The following is a 24,486-nucleotide window of genomic DNA, read 5'->3' as shown; positions in this document are numbered from 1 at the left end:
AATTAAATGCATTTTATTTTGCCTTGGTGAGAATTAAAGAAAATCGAACCAACCCCAAACTTTTAAGCGTATGTACGGTCAACAACACAACAACTTTTTTCATTTTTGTAAATACCCATGTATAGAATTATGTAGGGTTCCTCGATCTTTATTTACCCCGTGTGATGTTCTTGTGTCTTATTTCTAGAGCTGAAGAAGGACTGGTCCGATCATGCCCTGTGGTGGGAGCAGAAGCAGCAGTGGTTGCTGCGGACCGGCTGGACACTGGATAAATGTGGGGTCCACGCAGACGCTCGCCTGATCTTCACTCCACAGCACAAGCCTCTGCGACTGGGCTTGCCAAACGGGGCGACTCTGAGGATGCGGGCCTGTTTCTCCGGTTCTGTGTTTCGCACTGTCGTGGGCATCTGCAGGGTTCTCAGTAAGTGAGCTTGGATCCAATGTCCCCTCTGTAAGCAATCTGTATTCATTTGACCATTTTTCAGTGTCAGGTGGCCATTTCCAAAATGCATCTTTCTCGCTTTCAGATATTCGTCACCCAGAGGAGCTCTCCTTGCTCCGTCCTGTTGAAGAAAAAAAGAAAAAGAAGGACAAAGATTCCTCAGAAGAGCTGTATGATCTTACAGATGTTCCTCTAACAGCAGGTGCACAAAATGACACATTAAATATGTTTTTGTTACACAACCAATCAAAAGTTTGGGGTAGGCAAGATTTTTTAATGTTTTTGAAACCTCTAATGTGGCAAGGCTGCATTTACTTGCATCAAAAATACAGTAAAACAGTCATAAAAAAGAACAGCATTTATTTAAATTAGAGATTTTTTAACATTATACACTTTTGATCAATTTAATGTGTCCTTCCTGAATAAAAGTACTAATTTAAATACACAAAAGACAACTTACTGACCCCAAACTGGAATGGCATAGGCCTAAATTTAGAGTTAACATTTAGTCAAAGTATTCCAGTTTAAAGTGGATTTTATCTTGACGTAGGTTCTGTTCAAGCTCTGTACAATGGCATGCCGGCTCATTTTGCTGACTCTCCTAAGACTGAGGCGGTGTATAAAATGCTGTCTGTCAGTCTGCCCTCACCTGCTCCTGAAGCCATCGCTAAGCTCTACCGGCCGGCCAGTGTGGTGGACAAAACACACATTCACACCAGGTACAGCTGAGAAACAAAAATACACATTCAAAAATAATATTCCACATTTCGCCCTTAAAATAAATGCTCCTCTGTTCCCCGGAGGTGGCTGGATTCATCTCGTTCACTAATGCAGCAGGGAATACAAGAGAATGACAGACTATGGCTTCGTTTCAAATACTACACTTTCCATGATATGGATCCCAAGGTAGGACTTTGGTTACAATATGCATATGCAATTTTTCAAAGGGCCATGAAACTGAAAGAAGTGGAAAATTGATTCTCTCTCTGTTCTAGTATGATGTGGTGCGTTTGACGCAGTTGTATGAGCAAGCTCGCTGGGCGATTCTCTTGGAGGACATAGACTGTACAGAAGAGGAAATGATGCTGTTTGGAGCGCTGCAGGTACAGCAGAAAAATAATACTGCCAGTAATAGTAAGCAATAGCATTCTTACATCTACCTCTCTTTCTCCACTCTCTTATTCAGTACCACATAGGAAAATTGTCCTTGTCTGAGGACATGGTCTCTTCCTGTCAAGGGATGGACGACTTAGAGTCTGCCCTGAAATCCCTGGAGGTCAAGATGGTGGGAGACGGCAACAGCACAGACATACTGGTGAGAGACACTTCGAATAAATCCTCTTTACTTTAATATAACAGCAGCAAAGCGACATGGAGATGGAATCCAGAGACAGATTTAGAGGTACTAAGTCTGACATCAGTGAACATCTGATTTACTTTCACAGGACAATATGACTGCTCCAGAGCTGAATGACTATTTGAAACTATTTCGGTGAGGCTCTTTCCTTTGGCTAAATCCTACTGTCAGTCCCATAAACATTTGACCTATGATTTTATGATGATATGAAACTATGATTTTCCACCCTGTAGGCCAAGGAGACTCACTCTAAAGGGTTACAAGCAGTACTGGTGCAACTTTCAGGACACATCAATCTCCTACTATAAAAGCAAAGAGGACCGATATGGAGAACCCATGCAACAACTGAACCTGAAAGGTCATTTATTTATTATAAATAAAATGCATAAAAAAATACAAATTCAGTCAGATGAATCATTTCTGTGTGCAGCTTCCCCCCACACTGTGCGTGTATATCATGTGAATATGTTTTCACACCTCAGTGGAGGTGGAACAGACACACTCATCAGTGTAATGAGACTGTGTAAACTGAAAGTAATCTGCATCTCCCCAGGCTGTGAGGTTGCCCCTGATGTCAATATAGCAGGCCAGAAGTTCTGTATCAAACTCCTCATTCCTGCACCAGAAGGCATGAATGAAATCTACTTGCGTTGTGAAAATGTACGTAACTGTCGATAACATTGATCTGTATTCAAAACTCTGATAAAAAGTGTTTGTTAATGTTTTGAAAGAAATCTCTTTTGCTCACCAAGGCTGCATTTATTTGATCAAAAATACAGTAAAAACTGTTTTTTTTATATGAATTTGAATATATTTTCAGATAAAAAATTCTGACAAAGCTGAATTTTCAGCATCATTACTCCAGTACTGTCACATGATTCTTCAGAAATCATTCTAATATGTTGATTTGCTGCTCAAGAAACATTTATTATTATCAATGTTGAAAAAACTGTTGTGCTGCTTAATAGTTTTGTGGAAACAATACATTTATTAGGATTTCTTGATGAATATAGCCCAAAAGAAAAGCATTTATTTGAAACAGACATTTTGTGTAACATTATAAATATCTTTACTTTCACTTTTGATCAATTGAATGCATCCTTGCTGAATATCCTTTTCTTTTTACTTTTGAATGGTAGTGTACTTGCAGAGATTTTTTTATTTTACGTATTTTTTAATTCCCACCTACCCCACCCAATCAGGAGAAGCAGTATTCTCAATGGATGGCTGCCTGTAAGCTGGCGTCCAAAGGCCTGACATTATTGGACAGCTCCTATGAGAGTGAAGTGAAGAACATCCAGACATTCCTTTCCATGCAGCGTTGCAATTCTGCAGCTCCCGCTGCACAAACTGACGACAGCATCAACACACACAGCCTCGTCTCACCAAGATACCAGAAGAAATACAAGCCCAAACAGGTAGAGTGACCATGAAAGGTGCTTGCCAGGCATTTTATGTAGTACAATATACAGCAATATTAATTTCAGGTAATCTATTCAGTGTTTGTGTTACCTTTATATATATAAACTATAGCCTATTCTTAATTACCACAACCTCACCTCTTCTTGTTCTTTTCAGTTAACCCCTCGTATCCTGGAAGCCTTTCAGAATGTCGCCCAGCTTTCCTTGACATCTGCCATCTTGAAGTTTCTGCAGATCTGGCAAGCTCTGCCTGACTTTGGAATTTCCTACTTCATGATCAGGTGAATGGACTAACCTTACAGTCACAAAAAAAGATGGTCAGCTATTGAAGTACCTTTTAAACAAGCTTGTTGGATATTTAAGAAACAGTAGAAATGCAGTGGTATGTGGTAAAAATACTTTTTATAATATAGAGATTTTATAAAAGTCTGATCCAGTTTCACAATCCAATAATTTCTCAGGTTTAAGGGCAGTCGTAAGGATGAAGTTATGGGCATCGCTAACAACCGTCTGATCCGCATAGACCTGGGAGTTGGAGATGTGGTGAAGACTTGGCGTTATAATAATATGAGACAGTGGAATGTCAATTGGGACATACGGCAGGTAGGTTTCAATAAAATTATAATAAAAAATATGTGACACTGAAGAATGACGTAGAGGTTTTCATTTAATACACTGGCTTCACTTAGAAATTCAGTCTTTTAAATGATCAACACCTGTCTCTCTATTTAAGGTTGCAATTGAATTCGACGGAAACATTAACATAGCATTCAGCTGCGTGAACGCAGACTGTAAGGTTGTGCACGAGTACATCGGAGGATACATCTTCTTGTCTACTCGCTCACGACAGCAAAGCGACACACTGAACGAGGAGCTCTTCCACAAACTCACCGGCGGCCACGAGGCTCTCTGAGAACAAAGCAACAACTTACAGAGAAGAAAAATCTCTGATGCTACAAATGGAGGAAACCGATAAGAATTCAGTGTTCGCACTGCTTAGCAACTGTCCCTTTGTTTTACTTTTACTGATCAACATACAATCATTTAAATTATTGTCTAACAGTGACGCATGTTTTCCACATCCTGTTACATATATGCACATCTAATGATTCTGTATAAATCATCACACTTAATATATGACTGCCTAACAGGAAAATATGACTAAATGATTGATTTATAACTTTGTAACTATTTTAAAACTATCTAAAAACAATGAATTTTGTCATAAAACATGGTACCACACTTGTCATTATTAGAAGTGTGTCTGTATTTCTGCCATCTCATTTGAGTTACAGTTCAGGAAACCATTGTCTATCATTGTCTGTCTTATCAGGCAAAGTTCTGTTGGCCAGTAGCTGACAGTATCTTTGTCCGGCAGAGTTTCAGAGTTTTTGTCCTATCTTTGTCTCACAGAGTTTCAGTTACTGCATCAGGGCTATTTTTAAATAGTCTTCAGTGTCATGCTGGGTGGGAGAGCTTGGTATTGACTCACTCAGTTAACAAAGGGCCATCTCTGCATTGTCCTGATGAGTTTCACAGCCTTGCTGATTCTCCATTATTCAGAAGTATGAAAAACGTAATGCATTGAAATATTGAGCATTATATTAAGCATTATAGTACACTATTATATTCATTTTAACCATACAAAAATTTTACTATTGGAGTGTGTGTGTGCAACAAACACATTTATGAGCTTCTAGTACTAGTAGTATAATTTTAACTCATTTTCAGACTGAAAAAAAAACTTAACTTTACCAAAAATGTTGCAACATTTCTACATTATTTTGAGATTTGAGGTTGCGATTTCAATATGACTTGTTGTTTAACAGTGGCCTTAACCCTTGTGATTGCCAAAGTCGCTTTGGATAAAAGCATCTTCTAAATTACTACATCAGGAAACAGCTGTTCTAACATCTATAGAAAAGAACAGTAAAATATTTTACCCTGCTACAGGATTTGTAATTGTGAGGAATAAATAAGTAGTACCACTTGAAAGTATAAACTTCCTCAAACTGGTTCCTGAAACAACACCCACCCACCTCTCAGATGTGTGAGAATGTCCGGCTGTAAGTTTCCAGTCTTGACCACAGCGATTCTCTTTAGTCCAGCTGATGGCGACACTCAGACACACAAGTACATGCAGCACGTCACAGCGAAGAAGACAGGAAGTCGTTACCCGGAAGTCTTTTCAACACGCTTGTAAACAACTCGCGCAACCGACTGATCAAGGTGTAAAATATTGATCATCGTTTGTTGAATTTCACACAAGACATAAGGTAAATTAACGACTCATTGACTTAAAGCCGGACTTGTAAGAGATATTGGCTATTCATTTTAAAGCTAAGTCTACGTCAAATACAAGTAACGTTAGCTGTAAATAATAACGTACACAACTCACATAGCAATACATATTTTCATAACTGTCTGGTTTGTGTTATTTTAAACAGATGTCTACACTGTGTCAGAGCAGATTTTGATCTCCTTTTTTTTTTAGATGTCTGTGTTTGGGTGTCATGAGGAGTGTTTTTTCCGCCCACATTCACTGTTTTCAGAGCTAAATTATTGCTATATGTTTTGAATCTCTTTATATATAGGTACAGCTGAAGATCATGGCGACGGAGGAGCCTAAAGTGACGGAGGGGATCGTAGATCTCGAAGAGCCGAAGAAAATGACCCGAGAAGACTGGAGGAAGAAGAAAGAGCTGGAAGAACAGAGAAAATTGGGAAATGCTCCAGCTGAAGTTGACGAGGAGGGAAAGTATGTTGAGCAGAGCGAATGGAAATAAAACTTAAGCAGAATGCACTGAACCATTCATAGATATCAGGACTGTCATTTAAAATAAGAAGTGTGAATGTGTTTGATTTTTATAGCCGTCATATAACCTGTAACTTTTTTTCCTGACCGTAATATTTTGTTATCAGGGATATCAACCCTCATATTCCCCAGTACATCTCATCTGTGCCTTGGTACATCGACCCATCAAAGAGACCCACCCTTAAGCACCAGAGACCCCAGGACGAAAATCAGAGTCAATTTGCACCTATTGGAGATTGGTACAAGAGAGGTGTACAAGAAGTAAGCACTTCCCCTTTTCAGATAGACATAATTTATAAAAGTTATTTAATGTCTAAAACCCTTTCTGATTGCCTCCCTGTCAACTAGAAATCAGTCAGCACGAAATACAGAAAAGGATCATGTGAAAACTGTGGTGCCATGACACATAAGAAGAAAGACTGTCTGGAGGTGAACAGTTTATAATATGTGTTATGATGTTATTTATATGTTGCTCACATTCTTATGCTGCCCTAATACTAGCTTATTATTACTACTGAATACTATGCAGTGTATACTACCGTTCAAAAGTTTTGGTTCAGTATTTATTTAGCAAAGATGCATTAAATTGATCAAAAGTGACAATAAAGAGATTTATAATGTAACAAATGATTTATAATTAAATAAATGCTGTTCTTTTCAACTTTCTCTTAATCAAAGAATCCTGAAAAAAGTATCAAATATTAAGCAGCACAACTTTTTTTCAAGATTTTTTAAAGTATATTAAACTAGAAAAGCTTATTTTAAATTATAGTATTATTTCACAATATTAATGTTTTTACTGTATTTTTGATCCAATAAATGCAGCCCTTGGTGAGCATAAGAGACGTTCAAAAAAGTCTTACCAACCCCAAACTTTTGAATGGTAAACACTTTTGAAATGTCTTTCACAGAGACCCAGAAAGGTTGGAGCGAAGTTTTCTGGCACCGGTTTGGCACCGGATGAGCAAGACCAGATTCAGCTCTCAATGGATTATGATGGAAAGAGAGATCGCTGGAATGGGTACGATCCCGATGAGCACATGCGCATTGTAGAGGAATATTCAAAAGTTGATCTGGTAAGTCATGTTGTTGGACGTTTTTTGTGTATTTATGTTTATTCTATTATACTGATAGGCCATTGATGCGGACTCGCTTACGTTTTTTTCTTAGCAAAGAGAAGTTTTTATCCCGTGACCATTTGCATACATTTTGTTGGAAGGGTCTTATTACTATATAGGCCAGTGGTTCACAAAATTTTGTCGCGTCCAGTGTAGACAGCTTCAAGCTGTTGTGGTGCGATGTGTCAAATGTCAGATCCGGTGTAGGCACTGTGTTTTAAAGACAAGAAACTGATGAGGCATATCTCGCCCTCGGATTCACCAGTACAACGGTGGGTAATGAAGAGAGACCACAGTGGGTTGCATGCCTCAAAATATTAGCTTCTGACAGTAATAAGCCATACTTGTTAAGAGCCACTCAGAGACTTCACATCATGAACACAAAGAGAAGCCTATTAATAAGTTGCAGTACTGTATTAATTACATTTCAAATAAATCCTATAGGATTTTGCAAGCGAGGTCATGTCTGAGAGTCTCTTGATGTGGGTTCATATAAAAATATTTTTCTCTACCAAAGTTTGGGAACCACTTGTTACCTGTATAAGCCATAATGCATGCTAATTTAATATAAATATATATATATATATATATATATATATATATATATATATATATATATATATATATATATATATATATAATACTTTTTTTTTTTTAACAGGCCAAGCGTACTCTTAAAGCTCAGAAACTCCAGGAGGAGTTAGCTTCTGGTAAACTAATAGATGAAGCTGTAAGTATTAAAAATGTTTCCACATTCATTTTATAACTATGTGGGAATGTTTTGGTTTTTTTTCAAACAAAAAAAATGACAAAACATGACAACCATACCATGAAAATGTTACTATATGTTTGTCATAACCTTGTATTTGATGAAATTAAATGTTAACGTTTTTTAACATCCTTCTAGAATTCAAGGAAGCATCTTGATGATGATGCAGCTCAGGTACATATCATGTTCAACTTAATCTTTATGTACATTTTGGACTATAAAACTTAAATTGTGGAGCCTGTGCACTCAATAAAAATGTTCCTCACCCTGTCCAGGACCACAGCAGTGAAGATGAAGATGAGGACAAATATGTTGATGACTTTGACATGCCTGGACAAAACTTTGACTCCAAGAGACGAATCACAGTCAGAAACCTGAGGATCCGCGAGGACATCGCTAAGGTAAAAATAACTTGAAACTTGGCAAACCGTTGTATGTTAATCGAGGACATGACACTATTTGTTTTTCTAAAAAAAAATTGGCAGCTGAGCTAAAAGAAAGTCACACTTAAAAGTTGCCATAAAAATGTCCCATAAGTATGATTTATTAGAGGATAAATATGATCTCCTCAGTAGCATATGAGTACTCAGTATTATTACCACAGAGTGCTTTATCATGTTTTTCCCAACTATTGCTGTCTTTATTTTACAGTATCTCCGAAATCTGGATCCAAATTCAGCCTACTATGATCCCAAGACTCGAGCCATGAGGGAGAACCCGTACTCCAACACTGGAAAGAATCCTGAAGAGTAGGGGCATTTTTTGTGCATGCAATCAAAATAAAATGTGCTGATGTGAATATTAATATAAAGTTGACTGCCCAAGATTATCAATTTTATGTTAGGGAAGTTATAGGCTTCTTTAAAGGAAGCTTGCAGATTGTGTACTAAGTAGGGGTCTCTCACTAACTCAGTGGTTCTCAAACTTTTTTGGTCACACCCCCCTTTAAACCTTTAAAAATGTGGCTAAAAATTATACAAAACTTAAAGATTTTTACGTGACAAATGACAAACACCTGTAATAGTTTCACTTTGTAATGTCGTTGAATCATTGAAAAATATAACCATAAGAGAGAATAATAGCCAGAAAATACGTTTTAATTGAAATAAACAAAAATGTTAACATTTCAGTGATGCTTTGGATGAACAATATATGATCATTGGCTGCAGTGAGCTCGTTTGATGAGCTCAGGTTCTTGTATGTCTTCTTGCCGACCCGGAACACGACAGCGGAGCGGCACGTTCACAATATCAGCTTGTGATTCCGCCCGCTGAAGAGGTGCTTTTCTATTACGAAAAACTTCTAGGTCAGGCTTGTTCAGATTGTGACATGTCAACGGTCTGAAGAAACACGATTCAGTGGAATTGGCATTTGGTGCCGGTTAATAAAGGCAGAGTGCCAACTGCTATTCACGCACTTGATTGTTGCCCAATGGGGGCGTGCCCCACAGTTTGAGAACCACTAAGAAGAGAGTTACTTAGTTTACAACACATTGTACACCACAAAGGCAGGCCCAAGTTTCTCTAATGGGACTATTAAATATTGGATTGTAAAAATGAATAGTCTGCTAGATGCCAAGGAAGCTGATGTGTTTAACTTGCTAAATTCCAATAAGCTATTAAAAAAAAGTCACTATAAAATATCACTATAGGTGGTGTAATGGAACATTTAAATGTGCTTATTTCTGTAGTTGTTTCTCTGCCTGTCCTCAAACTGATGTGTTTGGTTTGGCAGGGTGGGCTATGCTGGTGACAACTTTGTGCGCTACTCTGGAGACACCATTTCCATGGCCCAGACACAGCGTGAGTAGTCTGGATTTGTCAACTCATACAAAAATTCCTCTTTACCTGATGTTAAAAATGGGCTCCAAACTCTCAGTGCTTGTTGATCTAGCATTGTTTTGTGTGTCTCTTCTGCAGTCTTTGCTTGGGAAGCCTATGAGAAGGGATCTGAAGTTCACCTCCAGGCAGATCCAACCAAGCTGCAACTTCTCCATCAATCCTACAGAGTCAAAAAGGACGATTTCAAAGAGAAACAGAAAGAGACTATTTTGGAAAGGGTACAGTGTAGAATCTCCTTTGTTGACAAGTGAAATAGCAATATATACCCCTTCCCCTGCTCGTTTGCTGATGGCTTCATGTTGCACTTCTCTGCAGTACGGTGGGGAGGAACACTTGGACGCCCCTCCGCGAGAGCTTCTGCTGGCTCAGACAGAGGAGTATGTGGAGTATTCTCGTCACGGGGCAGTGTTGAAGGGACAGGAGAAGGCTGTGGCCTGCTCCAAATACGAGGAGGACGTGGTCATTAACAACCACATGGTAAGTTAGCTGGCACTACTGGAAGTGTTGCATAACTGGAGAAGCTAATAATGTTAAAATGTTTTATAAACGTTAAATATTTTTTCCTTTGGCTTTTGCAGTGTATCTGGGGATCGTATTGGAAAGATGGATATTGGGGTTACAAATGCTGCCACTCGATGGTGAAGCAAAGTTACTGTACAGGGGAAGCTGGCAGGAAAGTAATGGTGAGTGTCAAATGTAGTTCATGTAAATGGAACCATCCATTGCTACTTGTAATGCACTGGGGAAAAAATGCAATGCATGAGTTGGTAATACAGGCAGCAAGAATCTGATTTTTTTTAAATTATGAATAATGTATATAAACATGTTATTACTTTTATTATTTGTTTCATTTTTATTATTTAATACTTACAATTTTAATCATGCATCTATTTCTATATATTTATCTCTCACAAACCTGTTAAAAAAAGTTTTCTTCTTATTTTTTCAGAGTACTTCTTGTGTTCCATTTGAAGAGGATGAACAGGAGGCCCAAACGAGTGAAGAACCAAAGACTCTGTTACAGGTACATTAACATCCTTCCCCTTTTTGTGATATGATTACAGTAGAAGAACATGACAAGAAGATGATTGTATTAAACAAACAAAAAATAATTCACAGATGCACCAGGAAAAAATGAAAGACAAGAAAAAGAAGAAAAAGAGCAAGAAACACAGAGATTCTGACAGCAGTGATGAGGAGGATGAAGCAAAAAAGAAAGAAAAGTTGAAGATGGTGGGTGGACTGTTTCTTTTTAATGCCACTCACACACACTTGTATCGTCATGTGCTGAACGCATCTGTGCTCTACATAGCCTATTGTAAAGGAGAACAATGTGTCTTTTTGTGCAGGCATTGAATGCGGAGGAGCAGAGGCTGAAGCAGGTGGCTGAAATGATGCAGATTGACGAGAGGAAGCGGCCGTACAGCAGCCTAAAAGACATCCGTGAACCCACAGAGGAGGAGATGGAAGCCTTCCGCATGAAACGTTACCGAGCCGATGACCCCATGGCCTCTTTCCTGGGGCAGTGAATGAAAACATAAATGTCCTTTATCATCAACCACAGAGATGTCATAGTCTCAGTTAGTGTAAAATCAGATTTTGCTGAATCGGTGTTATACAAAGGCTGTTGTTTTTAAAAACTATGAATGGAAAAAGTCCTATATTAGTCGCTCGTGACAGTCTGTCAGAACCAGCAGTTTTTCAATTCTTTTCGCTTTGTATAAATCTGTTGTGTACTTTGTTTTTGGGCAAGTAGTAAATCAAGATTTTTTTTCTCAGTGTTTTCCTAACAATATGTGGAGTTTTTATTTTGACAGTACATAAACATTGTTTTATTAGTTGTTTAAATATAAACTGCCCAATGAATTACAAATGGGTTATGTTTGGTGAATCATCTGTTTTGATTTAACAAAATAGGTTCCATTCTCTCTTTCCAAGGTATTTAAATGGACGCATAATTCAAATAACCTGAGCAGTGGTTGACATTAAACATTTATATTTATACCTAAACATGGCTATGTTTGGTTTGTCATGCCTTTGTCTATTCAACATGCAATTCATGCCAAATTTCTTTTGCAAATACTCAGTGTTGGGAGTATTTGAAGGCACACTTTTACACAGCTCTTTCTTGTAGTTTTAAGCCATTTTTCATTGTTTTATGGCCTGCAGAACTAAAGTATAAAAGTCTGACACGTTTTCAAATGAATCCCCTCCCACAGTTTGTTCAATTACATCATGGATGAACTATCTGGCAGAGCATGTCAGTGCTAAAACTGGGTGGATGCTTGCAAAGTTGTGTGGAGGACATGTAAGATACAATCGTTTCACAAGCCTTGTTTATATTCTCTATTTTTGATTTTGCCGGAAGGGCAGCTGGACCTTTTCTTTGCATTGCTACGCAAATCTCATTCCTCTGGTGAGGCCTTTTTCCAATGCATGCTTTAAATGTGTTGTTAAATTGTGTACTTTGGTCAGTTACTTAGATTTACAACCTAATTAAAACCTAAATGTTTACTAATAACTGCATTATTCACAACCTGCATGTATATAATGTGATTATTGGTGCTTGTGTCCGTGCACAACTCTTTATATGTGTATACAGGAAATCCATGGAAATTCCCCAGAACACAAATCTGGCCCCATCTGCTCTGTTTGCAGGCACAGCTGCATCATGCATCAGTTACCACTGGCTGTTTGCCTGCTGTCTCTGTTCTCTGTGACTATAGCCTCATCCAAGAAGGGACGCAACTTCACCATCCATTCATCTCAGCTTAGCTGCAGTTTACCAGGCCCTCAGGGTCCTCCAGGGAGTCCAGGTACAGCAGGTCCCAGCGGTAGCGTAGGCAAGATGGGGATGCCAGGTGTTGATGGCCAGGATGGCAAGGATGGTGACAGGGGAGAGAAGGGAGAGACAGGTACTGTATACTGTGCAGCTGTAATACCATTAATGAAAAATAATATTCAAAGTATTCAAATGTTAAATTATATTGCCCTTTTTTATTTTGACCTGATATGTATTTATTTTGATTTATATTAGTTTTTGTTTTTATTCATATAATTGTTTATCTCCTGTGTATCTCTGTAGATCAAGGTCACTTTAAAATATATTTAAGTATAAATATGAAATCACATTTGGATTTAAAACAAACAAACGATGAAAATCAAATGGGTGAGTTGTTTCAGATTAGGTGGTACAAATTTGTGAATATTTATTCTCACGTGTCAGGTGAACAGGGTCGTCTTGGGAACCCTGGAAAACATGGACAACAAGGACGCCCAGGACTTGTTGGGAAGGCAGGGCCAAGGGGGCTAAAAGGTGTGCGTGGAGCACCTGGTGTGTCTGGAGGTGCTGGGATCAAAGGAGAGGTGGGAAATAAGGGGGAGACTGGTGCCCCCGGGGGCTGTGACTGTGGAACAGAGGCACGATCTGCTTTCTCTGTAGCGGTAACCAAGAGCTATCCCAAGGAACGCACGCCCATTCGCTTTAACCGGATTTTAATGAACGAGGGTGGTCATTACAATGCCACCAGTGGCAAGTTTAACTGTGTAATTCCTGGTGTGTATTACTTCACATATGACATCACGTTGGCTAACAAACACCTGGCAATTGGGCTTGTTCAAAATGGCCAGTACAAGATCAGAACATTTGACGCTAACACAGGAAATTATGATGTGGCCTCAGGATCAACAATACTCAGACTGCAGAAAGGTGATCAGGTCTGGCTTCAGATCTTCTATTCAGAACAAAATGGACTGTTTTTTGATCCATTCTGGACTGACAGTCTTTTCACAGGATTTCTTATTTTTGCTGATCAGGTGGCTCCAAATGTGGCGAAAATAATGACAAATTCTGGATCATCCTGAGTGAACATTTTATATTTGTCCCGAATACATTTTATAAAATGACCCCCAATAATCCGGTGTTTACAGATCCACCACATCAGTATTAGAGCAAAATGAGGGATACGTATTAACAAACATGAGTTGTCAAGACCGAAATCTATTCCTTATGTATTATGGAAAACTATTTTCTTACTACCAGTATTTTGCAACCTTGACCCTAATCTTAGGCTCCTAAAAGTCAAAACGACTTTTTACCTCAGTGGACTTTTAGCCACGTTGTAGTGTTAGACATACATGACCTTTGACCTTCTAAAAGCCTGTTCTGTTAATGATTGTTTTTTTTTCTCTTTTTTATTGTTTATTTACTTTTCAACTTTAATCATGTATTCCACTAATGGTTCAAAGGTTTAGTATGACCTTGTCTTATTGGAACACGCTGTCACTAGAGATTTGTGAAACCCTCCTTTTGAAGAGTAATTTTGTCTAAAAATAGCAGTCAGCCATGCTGCTGTTATCATCTAATCAATTAGGTTCATGAGCAAAAACACTGCTGACATAAACAGTGCAGTAATTAAACCTACGGTCATTCAGGTGATCATTAAAGGATATGTAAAGACATTATGCTTATGGGTTATTTATCATGCAGCAAATGAGCAATCTGTCCTCCTTCATTTCCCACTGCAAAATCAATCTGTACACACGCATTTTAGATAGACATATTTTAACCATAGACTGTAAAAAATAGATTTTAACAGAACGATGGCCTTTCGTTTTATTAAAGCTGTAACAAGTTCGGCCATTGTTAAACCTAAAAGGTAGGCTACGGTTTATTATTCTTACCGGGTAATTCTCACTATGACAAGAACATCATGTGTAACCAAATATGGAATCTGCGTTTGGAAACCCGTACAATGTGCGTCAATGATGACGATATATTCTAATTTCCATACGCCTCAGCACTTTCGACTCTGATTGGCGGGAGTAGCTCTTAGTCCCTCCTATTGTCCGGCTTTTACTTCAGAAAAGGCACGGGCTGTCCTTTGACAGTAGGGCTAAACCATTCATTGGTGTGTAGGTGAATGTCGTGTTATAACATTTTGCTATTTTGTATCTTTCCTTAAACGAGTTTGGGATTTGTTTCAAATGTTGAACTCTTATATATAGCATTAATAATTCATATGTATAATGACTCAATACACTATGTGATTTTTATTAGTACATGAAGACTCAATCTTCTAATCTCCCCTATCAAAATATAGTTCACGTGTCACCCTGGAATATGACGACACTTCTACCGGCATTTTTCCATACAGCGAAAAGACATGTCTAAGTAATGTCCAAAATGGATTTTACAAGTGTTATATAGGTTAGTAAACTTATTTCTTCCGTATCCATACCATAATTTGATAGAGTGAATCAGTTTAAACCGAGGTCCTGGGTCTGTCAACTTAAGAATGATAATGCATCCCGCCCGGCGCTGTTCATCGCTGCTTCATCGAGACCTGGCCGCTGTTTGTTTGTCATCAGTGGGGACACATCCAAAGAAATCCGGTCCTCTGAAGGAAAGCAGCCTTCCGAGTTCACGACTCTGTGTTCATCCTTCTCCAACCAGGTCAAACTCCTCACCCGTTCTTCTCGGTTCTTTACAAGGTAATTTAATTTAAGATTCAATTACATATTCCTTTGCTAAGACTGCGGTTGTGTCTCACAAGTTAAACCAAGTAACGTTAACGTTAGTTATGCTCATATGACGCACCAAATTCTGTCTAGAAAGGCAAAGGAATATTCATATTCGGTTTTGAGACAGTTAATTCGGTTACATTTTTTGGGGGGTCGTGTGGTTCAGTGTGAGAGTAAGTTACTGCGGAGAATCTTAGGAGACACGTGCCTAAATAAAAAAAATTTAGTTGTGTTCATCATAGCGTGGCCCTCATCTCATGCCACAACTTATGACTCATATACAGTAAGTGGGAGTTATGACTGTCACATAACGTTACATCCCGAGGTGTGGAAACATACTGCAGTTTCCCATAACAACTCCCTAATAACCGTGTTGATTAATTTCGTTTATAAAGGCATTTTTTGGTCTTTATTCAGATGCATTTGTTAAGTTAAAGTGTGCTTTTTAATTGTCCAACAAATCTGTCACTGAAGAGCAGTGTTTTAGTTTTTAACAGTTGTATTTAGCTTTATTCTTTTTTTCAGCTTTAGTTTGAGTGATTTTAGTATAACTTAAACTTATTTCAGTTCGTTGACAACTATGCCAATGCAACATTTCTAGTTTCCATTGAAGTTTATGTTTAATTTGATATTTTATGTATTTAATTTCATTTGATTTTGTATCTAATATTTATATTTTATTTTAGCTTCATTTCAATTACCTGAAAATATTTTGTATTAGTTTGAGCAACAACACTGCTAAAGAGATTGTATTACAGTTTTTCTTTTAAGAAAATTTCTCTATATTATTAAGTTTTTCTCAATATTGTTTGTTGAGTTTGGTGTTCTGTACTTGGATCTATTCTAAAGTGCGTTCAAGGAAACTTGATAGTCCTGCTAAAGGTCAGTAAACAGTGCAGCACAGGCCCTAAGGGTTCGATCCCCATATTAAACAGTTTTTCCTTGCTTATCTGAGTGAGATATGAGCTCTTTACTTGACTCTTGTTACATTTGTCAAACTGCATCATTTGTGCAGTTTCCTTTTAGCATTAAACAGTAAGGACACAATGTTAATGGATGTCTGTGTTTAGCTTATGAAAAGATGGAAGGTAACAAGCTTCTTTTTTTTTTTTTTTACCAAAAGCTGTTGTTAACCAGCAAACAGAAAAGTGATTCTAGCTCTGTGTGAACAAAGCCCCCTGCAGGACCGCTCTTGTGTAAGGGATTTGACCTGGATCAGGACAAGGTCTGGGAACAGTGATGTTATGTAATTTTGACTGAATAAGCAAGTAAAAGCAGCTCCAGCAACTGTGGGGGTATTCACACTAACAGTGAGGTATAATAGTAAACAACTGTAGTCTGCCTCGACCCAGATTCCACTCCAAAGTATATTTTAGAAAGAGCTCTTCCCCAAAATGGCTTAATTATTATAGAGATGAAGGAAGTCAAGTTATATAGTTTCACCATTGAAGATGCAAATGGTAGTCAGTTGTAGAATGGGACTGGGAAAATCCATGATTATTGACTACTAGACAAAATATTGGGGTGTGTGTTTCTCCCAATGTCTATGTTGATTACGGCCCTGGTCCAAGGTGAAGCTTCTCTTTAAATGTCATTTCAGTAATGACAACTGGAATAGTTTTAGCATGTTATTGAATACGGGGCTCGGGAGTCGGGGGCCCCCAGAATCATCACCACCTTTCGCACCGCTAGCGATGGCCTTTGCCGTAAGCTTGTAAGATATGCTGCTGCTGCATAAAAATAGACATGCATAAATCCTGTAGCAGGTCTAGGCAGGCGGAGCTGGGGGAGGTGGAGGGTTTCAGATGAACAGGTCTAGCTTACAGCAAACAGTGAACCAGACTATTTAAATGTTGAGCAATGGTTGCAGGATCAGCAGAAGCCAATCATCTTGTGTCATGCGGTAATGATGTGATTACTTGCAGACTGCAAGTAAAGGACCTATCAGCCTGCACCCTCTAGAGTTTCAGAAATGAACTAGATATTTAGGCATAGTTTTTAGGTTATAGTTGGTGTGCTGTGCATCATCTTCATACCTAATGAAATTGTCAGCGTTTCTGTTAAAGGTGCACTGTGTAATATTTAGGAGGATCTGTTGACATAAATGCAATATCATTTACATAACTATGTTTTCAGTAGTGTATAAAGACATTACATAATGAACCATTGTATTACCTTAGAATGAGCAGTTTCTATCTACATACACCGTGGGTCCCCTTACATGTTAAGTCGCCATTTTGCGCCGTCATGTTTTTTGTCACTATGTTGTTCTTCGTGTAAAGAAACTAGCTAAAGTCAGCGAATAAAACACTGACACAATGATGAACAAGTAATTATAATATTCACAATAACATTATGTTTTACTGAATAATTAAGTAAACATAATTTCTTACTTCATCTTTGTAAAGAAACCTCATTTACTGGCTACTCTCTGCTGTCTCAGACGACGACATCTTGGCCACCGTAACTTCTGCTGGTTGCAATTCACAACCTCACCACTAGATGCCGCTAAAAATTACACACTGCACCTTTAAAGGGATAGTTCACCCAATAATGAAAATTCTGTGATCATTTACTCACCCTCAAGTTGTTTCAAACCTGTATGAATTTCTTTTTTCTGCTGAACACAAAAGAAGATATTTTGAAAAATGTCAGTAACCAAACAGTTGATGGACCCCAATGACTTCCACAGTTTTTTTTTTTTTTCCTACTGTGGAAGTCAATGGGGTCCATCAACTGTTTGGTTACTGACATTTTTCAAAATATCTTCTTTTGTGTTCAGCAGAAAAAAGAAATTCATACAGGTTTGAAACAACTTGAGGGTGAGTAAATGATGACAGAATTTTCATTTTTGGGTGAACTATCCCTTTAAATAGAGAATAGCTTTATATTTGGTCCCTAAAAAATGAAGTCTTGCTTCATGATCTTACATAATGAGTCAAATGAAGTGGTAAATGTCAGAGCTTGGGGAGAGAGCTCAGCGACGTGTAGAATGAGCATCAGTTATGTAATGAGGCTTTATAATCTCTTCTTGTGCTTCCAAATCAATTGTATATGTTTTCTCTGTTTTAGCTGATAGGTTGACATTTTTTAACACTTTTAAAATTCATTAGTTTTTAATGCAGTAGATATCATGAATTTAAGATAAAAAATATTTTTTTACAGCATTTATTAATCTCGATTCATGTTGATTTATAAATATACTATTGTTCAATTGTCACTTTGTAATTTTTTATAATGCATAAAAATGTAAATGTTATATATGTTTTAGTATATAGTTTGGGGTTGGTATGATTTAAAAAAAAAAAATTTGAAAGGAATCTCTTATGCTCACAAGGCTACATTTACTAGCTCTAAAATAAAGTAAAACCATAATATTGATATTTATAATTAGAATTTAAAATATTTAAAAATGTAATATATTTTAAAATATCCTTGCTGAATTTTCAGCATCATTACCTCAGTCTTCAGTGTCACATGATCCTTCAGAAATCACTCTTATATGCTGATTTGGTCCTCAAAAAACACTTATTATCAAAACAGTTCCATATTTGTATGGAAACTGCTGAAAAAACAAGGTTGTTTTTATGAATGAAAGCTCAAAAGAACTGCTTTTATTTGAAACAGAAATGTTTGTAACAGTATAAAAGTCTTTATTGTCAGTCTTGATCAATTTAATGCGTCCTTGCTGAATAAAAGTTTACAATTTCTAATTTCTTTAAAAAAAAAAAAAAAATATATATATTACTGACCCCAAACTTTTAACAGTATGTAGAAATGATTATCAACCAAGATTAATAAATGCTGTAAAAGTGTTTTTCGTTTTTAGTTCATGAAGCCTAAAGCGTGAACTAATGTTAATGAATTGAACTTTACTGTAAAATGTCAGTGAAAAATTGTGACCTTATTATATTCCAGACAAATGAGCCACACGGTCTCACATGTATGCACATGTATGCGCAGGCATGCATCGGGTCCCTCTCGTGATTTTCAAATGAGTCATTGTTCAGAATGAATGGTAGGGGAAGCACAGACACACTGGTTCATTCAGGAAGCCCTTTGTGTAGTTACACACACGCAGATACACACACGGTCACATCCACAGCCCCCAGAATCTTCGCATACGAAAGCAAAAGAGCTCAAAGGGTGGATGCTAGTGTTCTCTCTGTCTACCAACTTGTATTTTTCACTGACCCACTGATCGGATACTGGATCATCATTAAATTAGCCCTGGACTCCCACAAAGTCAAAGTGAAGAAGACTGTGCCTTTAGTTGACCTGCATGCATCGGAGACATTCAGTGGAAAAGGAAAAAAATAAGAGGTAGTTTTAAAAGAAATGCATGTTTCTAAGTGTTTTAGACTAATATTAGTCCTATAAATGTTTAAGAAAGTGACTGTACGCACCATAGACATTGAATAGTCATTGATTTAGTTACAGTGAATGTGTCTAGAGATGGTGAGTTTTAAATTAGACAAGATGACAAATCAGATTTTTTTAATGCTGATACAATAGATTAATGTGACCTACGAATTTAAAATGTAATTTGTTGCTTTAAATTATGGGTGCTGTGTGGTTTAAATTATTACTAAGCAATGACCAACCTCACCCATGAACAGCCCTGATTATTCAGTACTTGACTATTCCATTAATAAATGGAAAATCTTTACTTGTCACACATAAATAATACCAAGATTATGCTTTTCCGATATGACGAAGACATAAACAACCACATACATATAAATAGAGAGACATTGGAAGTATGTATTTTTCTTGTGGAGGTAAAGGAGGAGACAGAGGTGGAACAGGATGAATCAGATGAGATGTGTAAGAGGAGATAAATGAATCGAAATCAGTATTTAAATGAACATAATTACACTAAGTGTAGTTAAGTATATAAGTACACTATAAATATAAGTACACTAATGTTCAAACGTTTGGGGTCAGTAGTGGTTTTTTAATGTTTATGAAAGAAGTCTGTTATGCTCACCAAGTCTCATTTATTTAATCAAAAATACAGTAAAGCAGTAATATTGTGTAATTCTGTTTCAATTAAAAAATAACTGTTTACTATTTTTATATATATATATATATATATATATATATATATATATATATATATTTCTGTAATGGCAAAGCAAAATCTTTTTTTTTAGGAATCTTTGATGAATAGAGCATTCAAAAGAACATCATTTCTTTGAAATGTATGCATTTTTGTAACATTATAAAAGTTTTTACTGTCACATTTGATCAATGTATTGCATCCTCGATGAGTAAAAGTTTCAGTTTCTTAAAAAAAAACAAAAAAACCTTTTGAATGTTTGTGTAAATATTAGATTAAGATGAAAATGTGTGCCACTTAGTCATGCAAAACTTGCTCCTGATTCTACTGTGTTGTTGGTGGTTGCCAAGACAATGGCAAATGTGAACAATGCTAAGCTGTTGTTGCTAAGGTGTTCTGAGTGTTTTTTTAGTATGTGGCTGTGCAGTTGCTGGAGTATTCTGGCTGTTTGCTAAGTGGTTGTTAACTGGTCTAAGTCAAACAAGTCAAACAAGAACCTTTTTATTCTCTGCTAGATCACATTTTTTATGTCTTGACTTGAGTTGGGAGTTGCTTATTAAAGTAATAGAAAACCTCTCCTTAACAAGCTACATGATTTGAGGTATCAGACATGCTTGTTAATACGCACCAAGGGATGAACTGATAAAAGGTTTATTGGTAACACTTTATTTTACAGTGTCATTGTTACATACTGTATGTGACATAACTATAAATTATGCATAATTACATGCTACTAACCCTAAACTAAACCAAACCCTAATCCTAACCCTATAGTAAGTACAAGTAGTTACTTAATAGTGATTCTCGTGCAAACAGTGAGCACTAATAAAGATGGCTTTTTCTTGTCCACAGGAAGATCAGTCAGTGTTCCCGATAGCGCAGTTTGTTCTCGATATTGTGTCTGTGAGTGAGGCCGAGTTTGTCATGACAGACAGTAGACGTCAGTTTCCACTGGATGCAGTTAACCCATTGTCCATTAATAAGATGAATAATTTAAAGAACTATCTATAACTAGCATCCAATGTCTTTGTTTCCATTGAGGTTTCATTTGCTAATGAGGTTATTGAAATATTGTCTATAGAGATAGCATACAAGCTTACAAACATGCAAGAATGTTAATTGGTGAGTCGTAACTAGTTAAACCTCTTTTGAAGACTAAAAACAAGCCCAGACAGATGCAGACAGTCACAGACAGATCTCTCTAGTTGCCAAAAGAATTAAACATGCAATCTTGTGAACTTATCAATGCCTTTAAAGTGCTTTTCCACATTTAAAACGATACACTGCGAGGCAGCAAATAACAATCCAGTTTTGTTCAAGCTGTATGAAGTGTGCATATTTTGTTGTCATGCGGCATATTATATAAGACATACTGTAACACCAGACAGTACTTGGGCCTAATTTATCTGCACTTTAAATAACTACCATGTGCTGTCATCATGCTACTGTTTATATTGTCATTCAGAGTGGATGTTACACTGTTACTATTTATATCTTCATTGGCTCCTGTTTGGTTATTATGACTCTTAAGTTTTCCAAAAACTGTTCTCTACAACTATGCCGGAGTGTGTGTAACATGTTGTGTGTGTGTGTGTGTGTTTGCAGTGTGTCAGATGGGCAGTAGCAGCAGCAGTAGACTCTTCAGTACGCTGGCCCAGACTTTGAGCAGCGCTGCATTGTCAGACCCACATGTGGATCCTGACGACTACGAGTATGAGCAGGCTGACCCAGACGCGCTGTTGCGTGAGTGTGAGGAGGTTTTGAGGAACCGGCCCCCTCGACTGCACCGAGGCTTTACTATGACCAGAGCCTGCTCTCTGCAGAACGCACCCCTCCGCATCATGCAGTGGAACATCTTAGCACAAGGTACAGTCTGTCTGCTTATGTCATGTATTTGATTCCTCTTTGACAGCCAAAAATAATTTATTTTATAATTATGATTATTTTTCAAAATTCCTGAGGAGACACTAGACTACCTTCTTGCGGCCCCAGTTTAAAAACCCCTTGCTTGATCTTTATATTAATCTAGGACTGAACACACTTCACCTTTAACTGCAATGCTACCATATGATGCTCAAAAGGTGACATAAACATTCTTCATTTTTCTTGTGTATCTGTAGCTCTGGGTGAGGGCAAGGACGGTTTTGTACGCTGTCCGATAGAGGCGTTGAACTGGTCTGAGCGGAAGTATCTGATACTGGAAGAGATCCTTACCTACAGGCCGGATGTGCTGTGCCTGCAGGAGGTGGATCACTACTTCGACACTTTCCATCCTGTGCTCGCCAGCTTGGGCTACCAGAGCAGCTTCTGCCCCAAGCCGTGCTCTCCCTGCCTGGACGTCCACAATAACAACGGCCCCGACGGATGCGCTCTGTTCTTCAACCGCCGTCGCTTCCAGCTGCTCCACACCACTCACCTCAGGCTCTCCGCCATGATGCTCAAAACCAACCAGGTGGCCGTCGTGGTGACGCTTCGCTGCCGGCTCACAGGTCGAGTCTTCTGCGTGGCAGTGACGCACCTGAAAGCGCGGAGCGGCTGGGAGGCGTTTCGTAGTGCACAGGGGGCTCATCTCCTCCAGCAACTCTGCGAAATAACCGCACAGTCATACCCAGAGATGGATCAGGAAAACCGGACTAGGGTTGGGGAAAGCGAAGAGGGTATTCCGTTGGTGGTATGTGGGGATTTTAACGCGGAGCCGAGCGAGGAAGTGTACAGGCGCTTTATGACTTCTCCGCTGGGGCTAGACAGCGCTTACAAGTGTCTGAGTGAGGACGGCACCACTGAGCCGCCCTACACCAGCTGGAAGATCCGGCCCAGCGGAGAGAGCTGCTCCACATTGGACTACATTTGGTACTCGGAAAGAGCGTTCCAGGTAGACGCTGTGCTCAGGATACCGAGTGAAGAGCAGATCGGGCCGGACCGGCTTCCGTCGTACCATTACCCCTCTGATCATCTGTCACTGGTGTGTGACCTTAGCTTCAGTCAGCAGCCTCATAGGCTCATGTAGCTGTCAATCATTAGTGCTCTCCAATAGGAATCTATTGTCTGAATGTGAGAATGCATTATCTGTATTATTGCTCAGAATGTAAATTATCTTATTCACATAAACTTTATTTTTACCTACTTATGTAGGTCTTAATGCACCCCTGTGCACATTAGTTTACTTAGAGATTAATAATTATCATGCTCTTGTTTGTTATACAGAGGTTGTGCAATATACTGTACTTTATTAAGTGCTAAAGGATGATCTCAGGAAGACGCACATTCTCAATTAAAAGGTTCCATAAGTGAAAGAATGTTTATATTTATATTGACTGTACTTTTTTCTTTTAGTAGCACTGTAATCAGCAATATGTTTGCCACTGACCAATAATACAAAACAACAGTGTACTTAAATTGTGTGGTGTCTCATTCTTTAATGATAAGAAAACCTGAACTGGTTTGGGAAATTACCGGTACACTTTGCAGTAAGTCTCCTATGGTCCTCTTTGCAGACTGAAAAACATTTTTTTTCCCAAAATTGTATAGTCAAGTTATTAATGTCAACCATTTGACCATATCTGATATGAATACAATCATTATGTCTAATGTCAGCTTTACAAAACTTTTGTAACATTATTTTTTAAAACTTTTCATAAGTTAAAAAGTCACCAGCATATAAGCTACTTACCTGATCATAAGACAATTTTTTCAGATATGTGTCTTTCTAGTTTGAGTTTTGATATAGTTACTGATATTCACACTAATATTGAACTGACTTGTTTATATATTATAACATGGTAATTACTTCTACAACTGCTTCACGCTACCTTTTAAATCTGTCCTTGCATCCGGATCCAAAGATTGTCATCCTTTAAAACCAACCTATTCTGGCCCGAATCCCTCAGAGCCAATTAGCTTTGTACAGAGCAAGGCTTTGTTCAAAGTTAACAACTTAGTAAAGTGCTCTCCAGTGATCCCTGTACATGCCACGGACTAAAGTCTCCACAGTAGAGCATCTCATATCATATGGTACATTTAGTTAAAGTTTGTTGATATTTTTTTGGTTTGTGTACTATGGTTTCATAACTGAAATTACTAAGATCAAACTTCATGCCTACACTTTGACCAATGAATTTCCATCCTTGTCAATTGTGA

The 24,486-nt window shown here is 37.9% G+C and overlaps 4 protein-coding genes across 7 annotated transcripts in view; all 4 read left to right on the top strand.

The window, feature by feature from the left end:
• fermt3b (FERM domain containing kindlin 3b) overlaps positions 1–4,473 on the top strand; it is a 5,816-nt gene extending 1,343 nt beyond the window's left edge. For all 3 annotated transcript variants that reach the window (XM_082177864.1, XM_082177863.1, XM_082177862.1), the window contains exons 3-15: positions 188–421; positions 528–644; positions 993–1,161; positions 1,246–1,348; positions 1,438–1,545; positions 1,629–1,757; positions 1,888–1,934; positions 2,033–2,157; positions 2,353–2,459; positions 3,002–3,217; positions 3,378–3,502; positions 3,683–3,824; positions 3,955–4,473. In XM_082177864.1, coding sequence (XP_082033990.1) covers positions 188–421; positions 528–644; positions 993–1,161; positions 1,246–1,348; positions 1,438–1,545; positions 1,629–1,757; positions 1,888–1,934; positions 2,033–2,157; positions 2,353–2,459; positions 3,002–3,217; positions 3,378–3,502; positions 3,683–3,824; positions 3,955–4,134 — 1,802 coding nt within the window. In that variant the 3' untranslated portion in view covers positions 4,135–4,473. The remainder of the gene's footprint in view (positions 1–187; positions 422–527; positions 645–992; positions 1,162–1,245; positions 1,349–1,437; positions 1,546–1,628; positions 1,758–1,887; positions 1,935–2,032; positions 2,158–2,352; positions 2,460–3,001; positions 3,218–3,377; positions 3,503–3,682; positions 3,825–3,954) is intronic.
• Positions 4,474–5,357: 884 nt separating this feature from the next.
• Positions 5,358–11,774, top strand: slu7 (SLU7 homolog, splicing factor). The gene is made up of 16 exons (XM_082177869.1): positions 5,358–5,497; positions 5,816–5,979; positions 6,144–6,297; positions 6,385–6,465; positions 6,948–7,112; positions 7,816–7,884; positions 8,062–8,097; positions 8,199–8,324; positions 8,575–8,672; positions 9,658–9,725; positions 9,843–9,982; positions 10,080–10,241; positions 10,343–10,447; positions 10,714–10,788; positions 10,884–10,997; positions 11,114–11,774. The coding sequence occupies exons 2-16, from the start codon at positions 5,831–5,833 to the stop codon at positions 11,291–11,293; spliced, it is 1,722 nt and encodes a 573-aa protein (XP_082033995.1). The 5' UTR covers positions 5,358–5,497; positions 5,816–5,830; the 3' UTR covers positions 11,294–11,774.
• Positions 11,775–11,915: 141 nt separating this feature from the next.
• Positions 11,916–14,225, top strand: c1qtnf2 (C1q and TNF related 2). 2 transcript variants are annotated; one of them, XM_082177886.1, is made up of 3 exons: positions 11,916–12,180; positions 12,423–12,679; positions 12,991–14,225. In XM_082177886.1, the coding sequence occupies exons 2-3, from the start codon at positions 12,436–12,438 to the stop codon at positions 13,626–13,628; spliced, it is 882 nt and encodes a 293-aa protein (XP_082034012.1). In that variant the 5' UTR covers positions 11,916–12,180; positions 12,423–12,435; the 3' UTR covers positions 13,629–14,225. The 2 variants fall into 2 exon arrangements, with proteins under 2 accessions (XP_082034012.1, XP_082034013.1); XM_082177887.1 differs by having other exon boundaries at positions 12,367–12,679.
• A 442-nt stretch (positions 14,226–14,667) lies between these two features.
• nocta (nocturnin a) lies at positions 14,668–23,745 on the top strand. The gene is made up of 3 exons (XM_082177880.1): positions 14,668–15,257; positions 21,955–22,215; positions 22,470–23,745. The coding sequence occupies exons 1-3, from the start codon at positions 15,062–15,064 to the stop codon at positions 23,354–23,356; spliced, it is 1,344 nt and encodes a 447-aa protein (XP_082034006.1). The 5' UTR covers positions 14,668–15,061; the 3' UTR covers positions 23,357–23,745.
• Positions 23,746–24,486: the final 741 nt, after the last annotated feature.

Source organism: Leuciscus leuciscus, assembly GCF_965113295.1.
Source record: "Leuciscus leuciscus genome assembly, chromosome: 8".
NCBI lineage: Eukaryota > Metazoa > Chordata > Actinopteri > Cypriniformes > Leuciscidae > Leuciscus > Leuciscus leuciscus.
The sequence above is the reverse complement of the archived record's forward strand: the minus strand, read 5'-3'. Positions and strand labels throughout refer to the sequence as shown.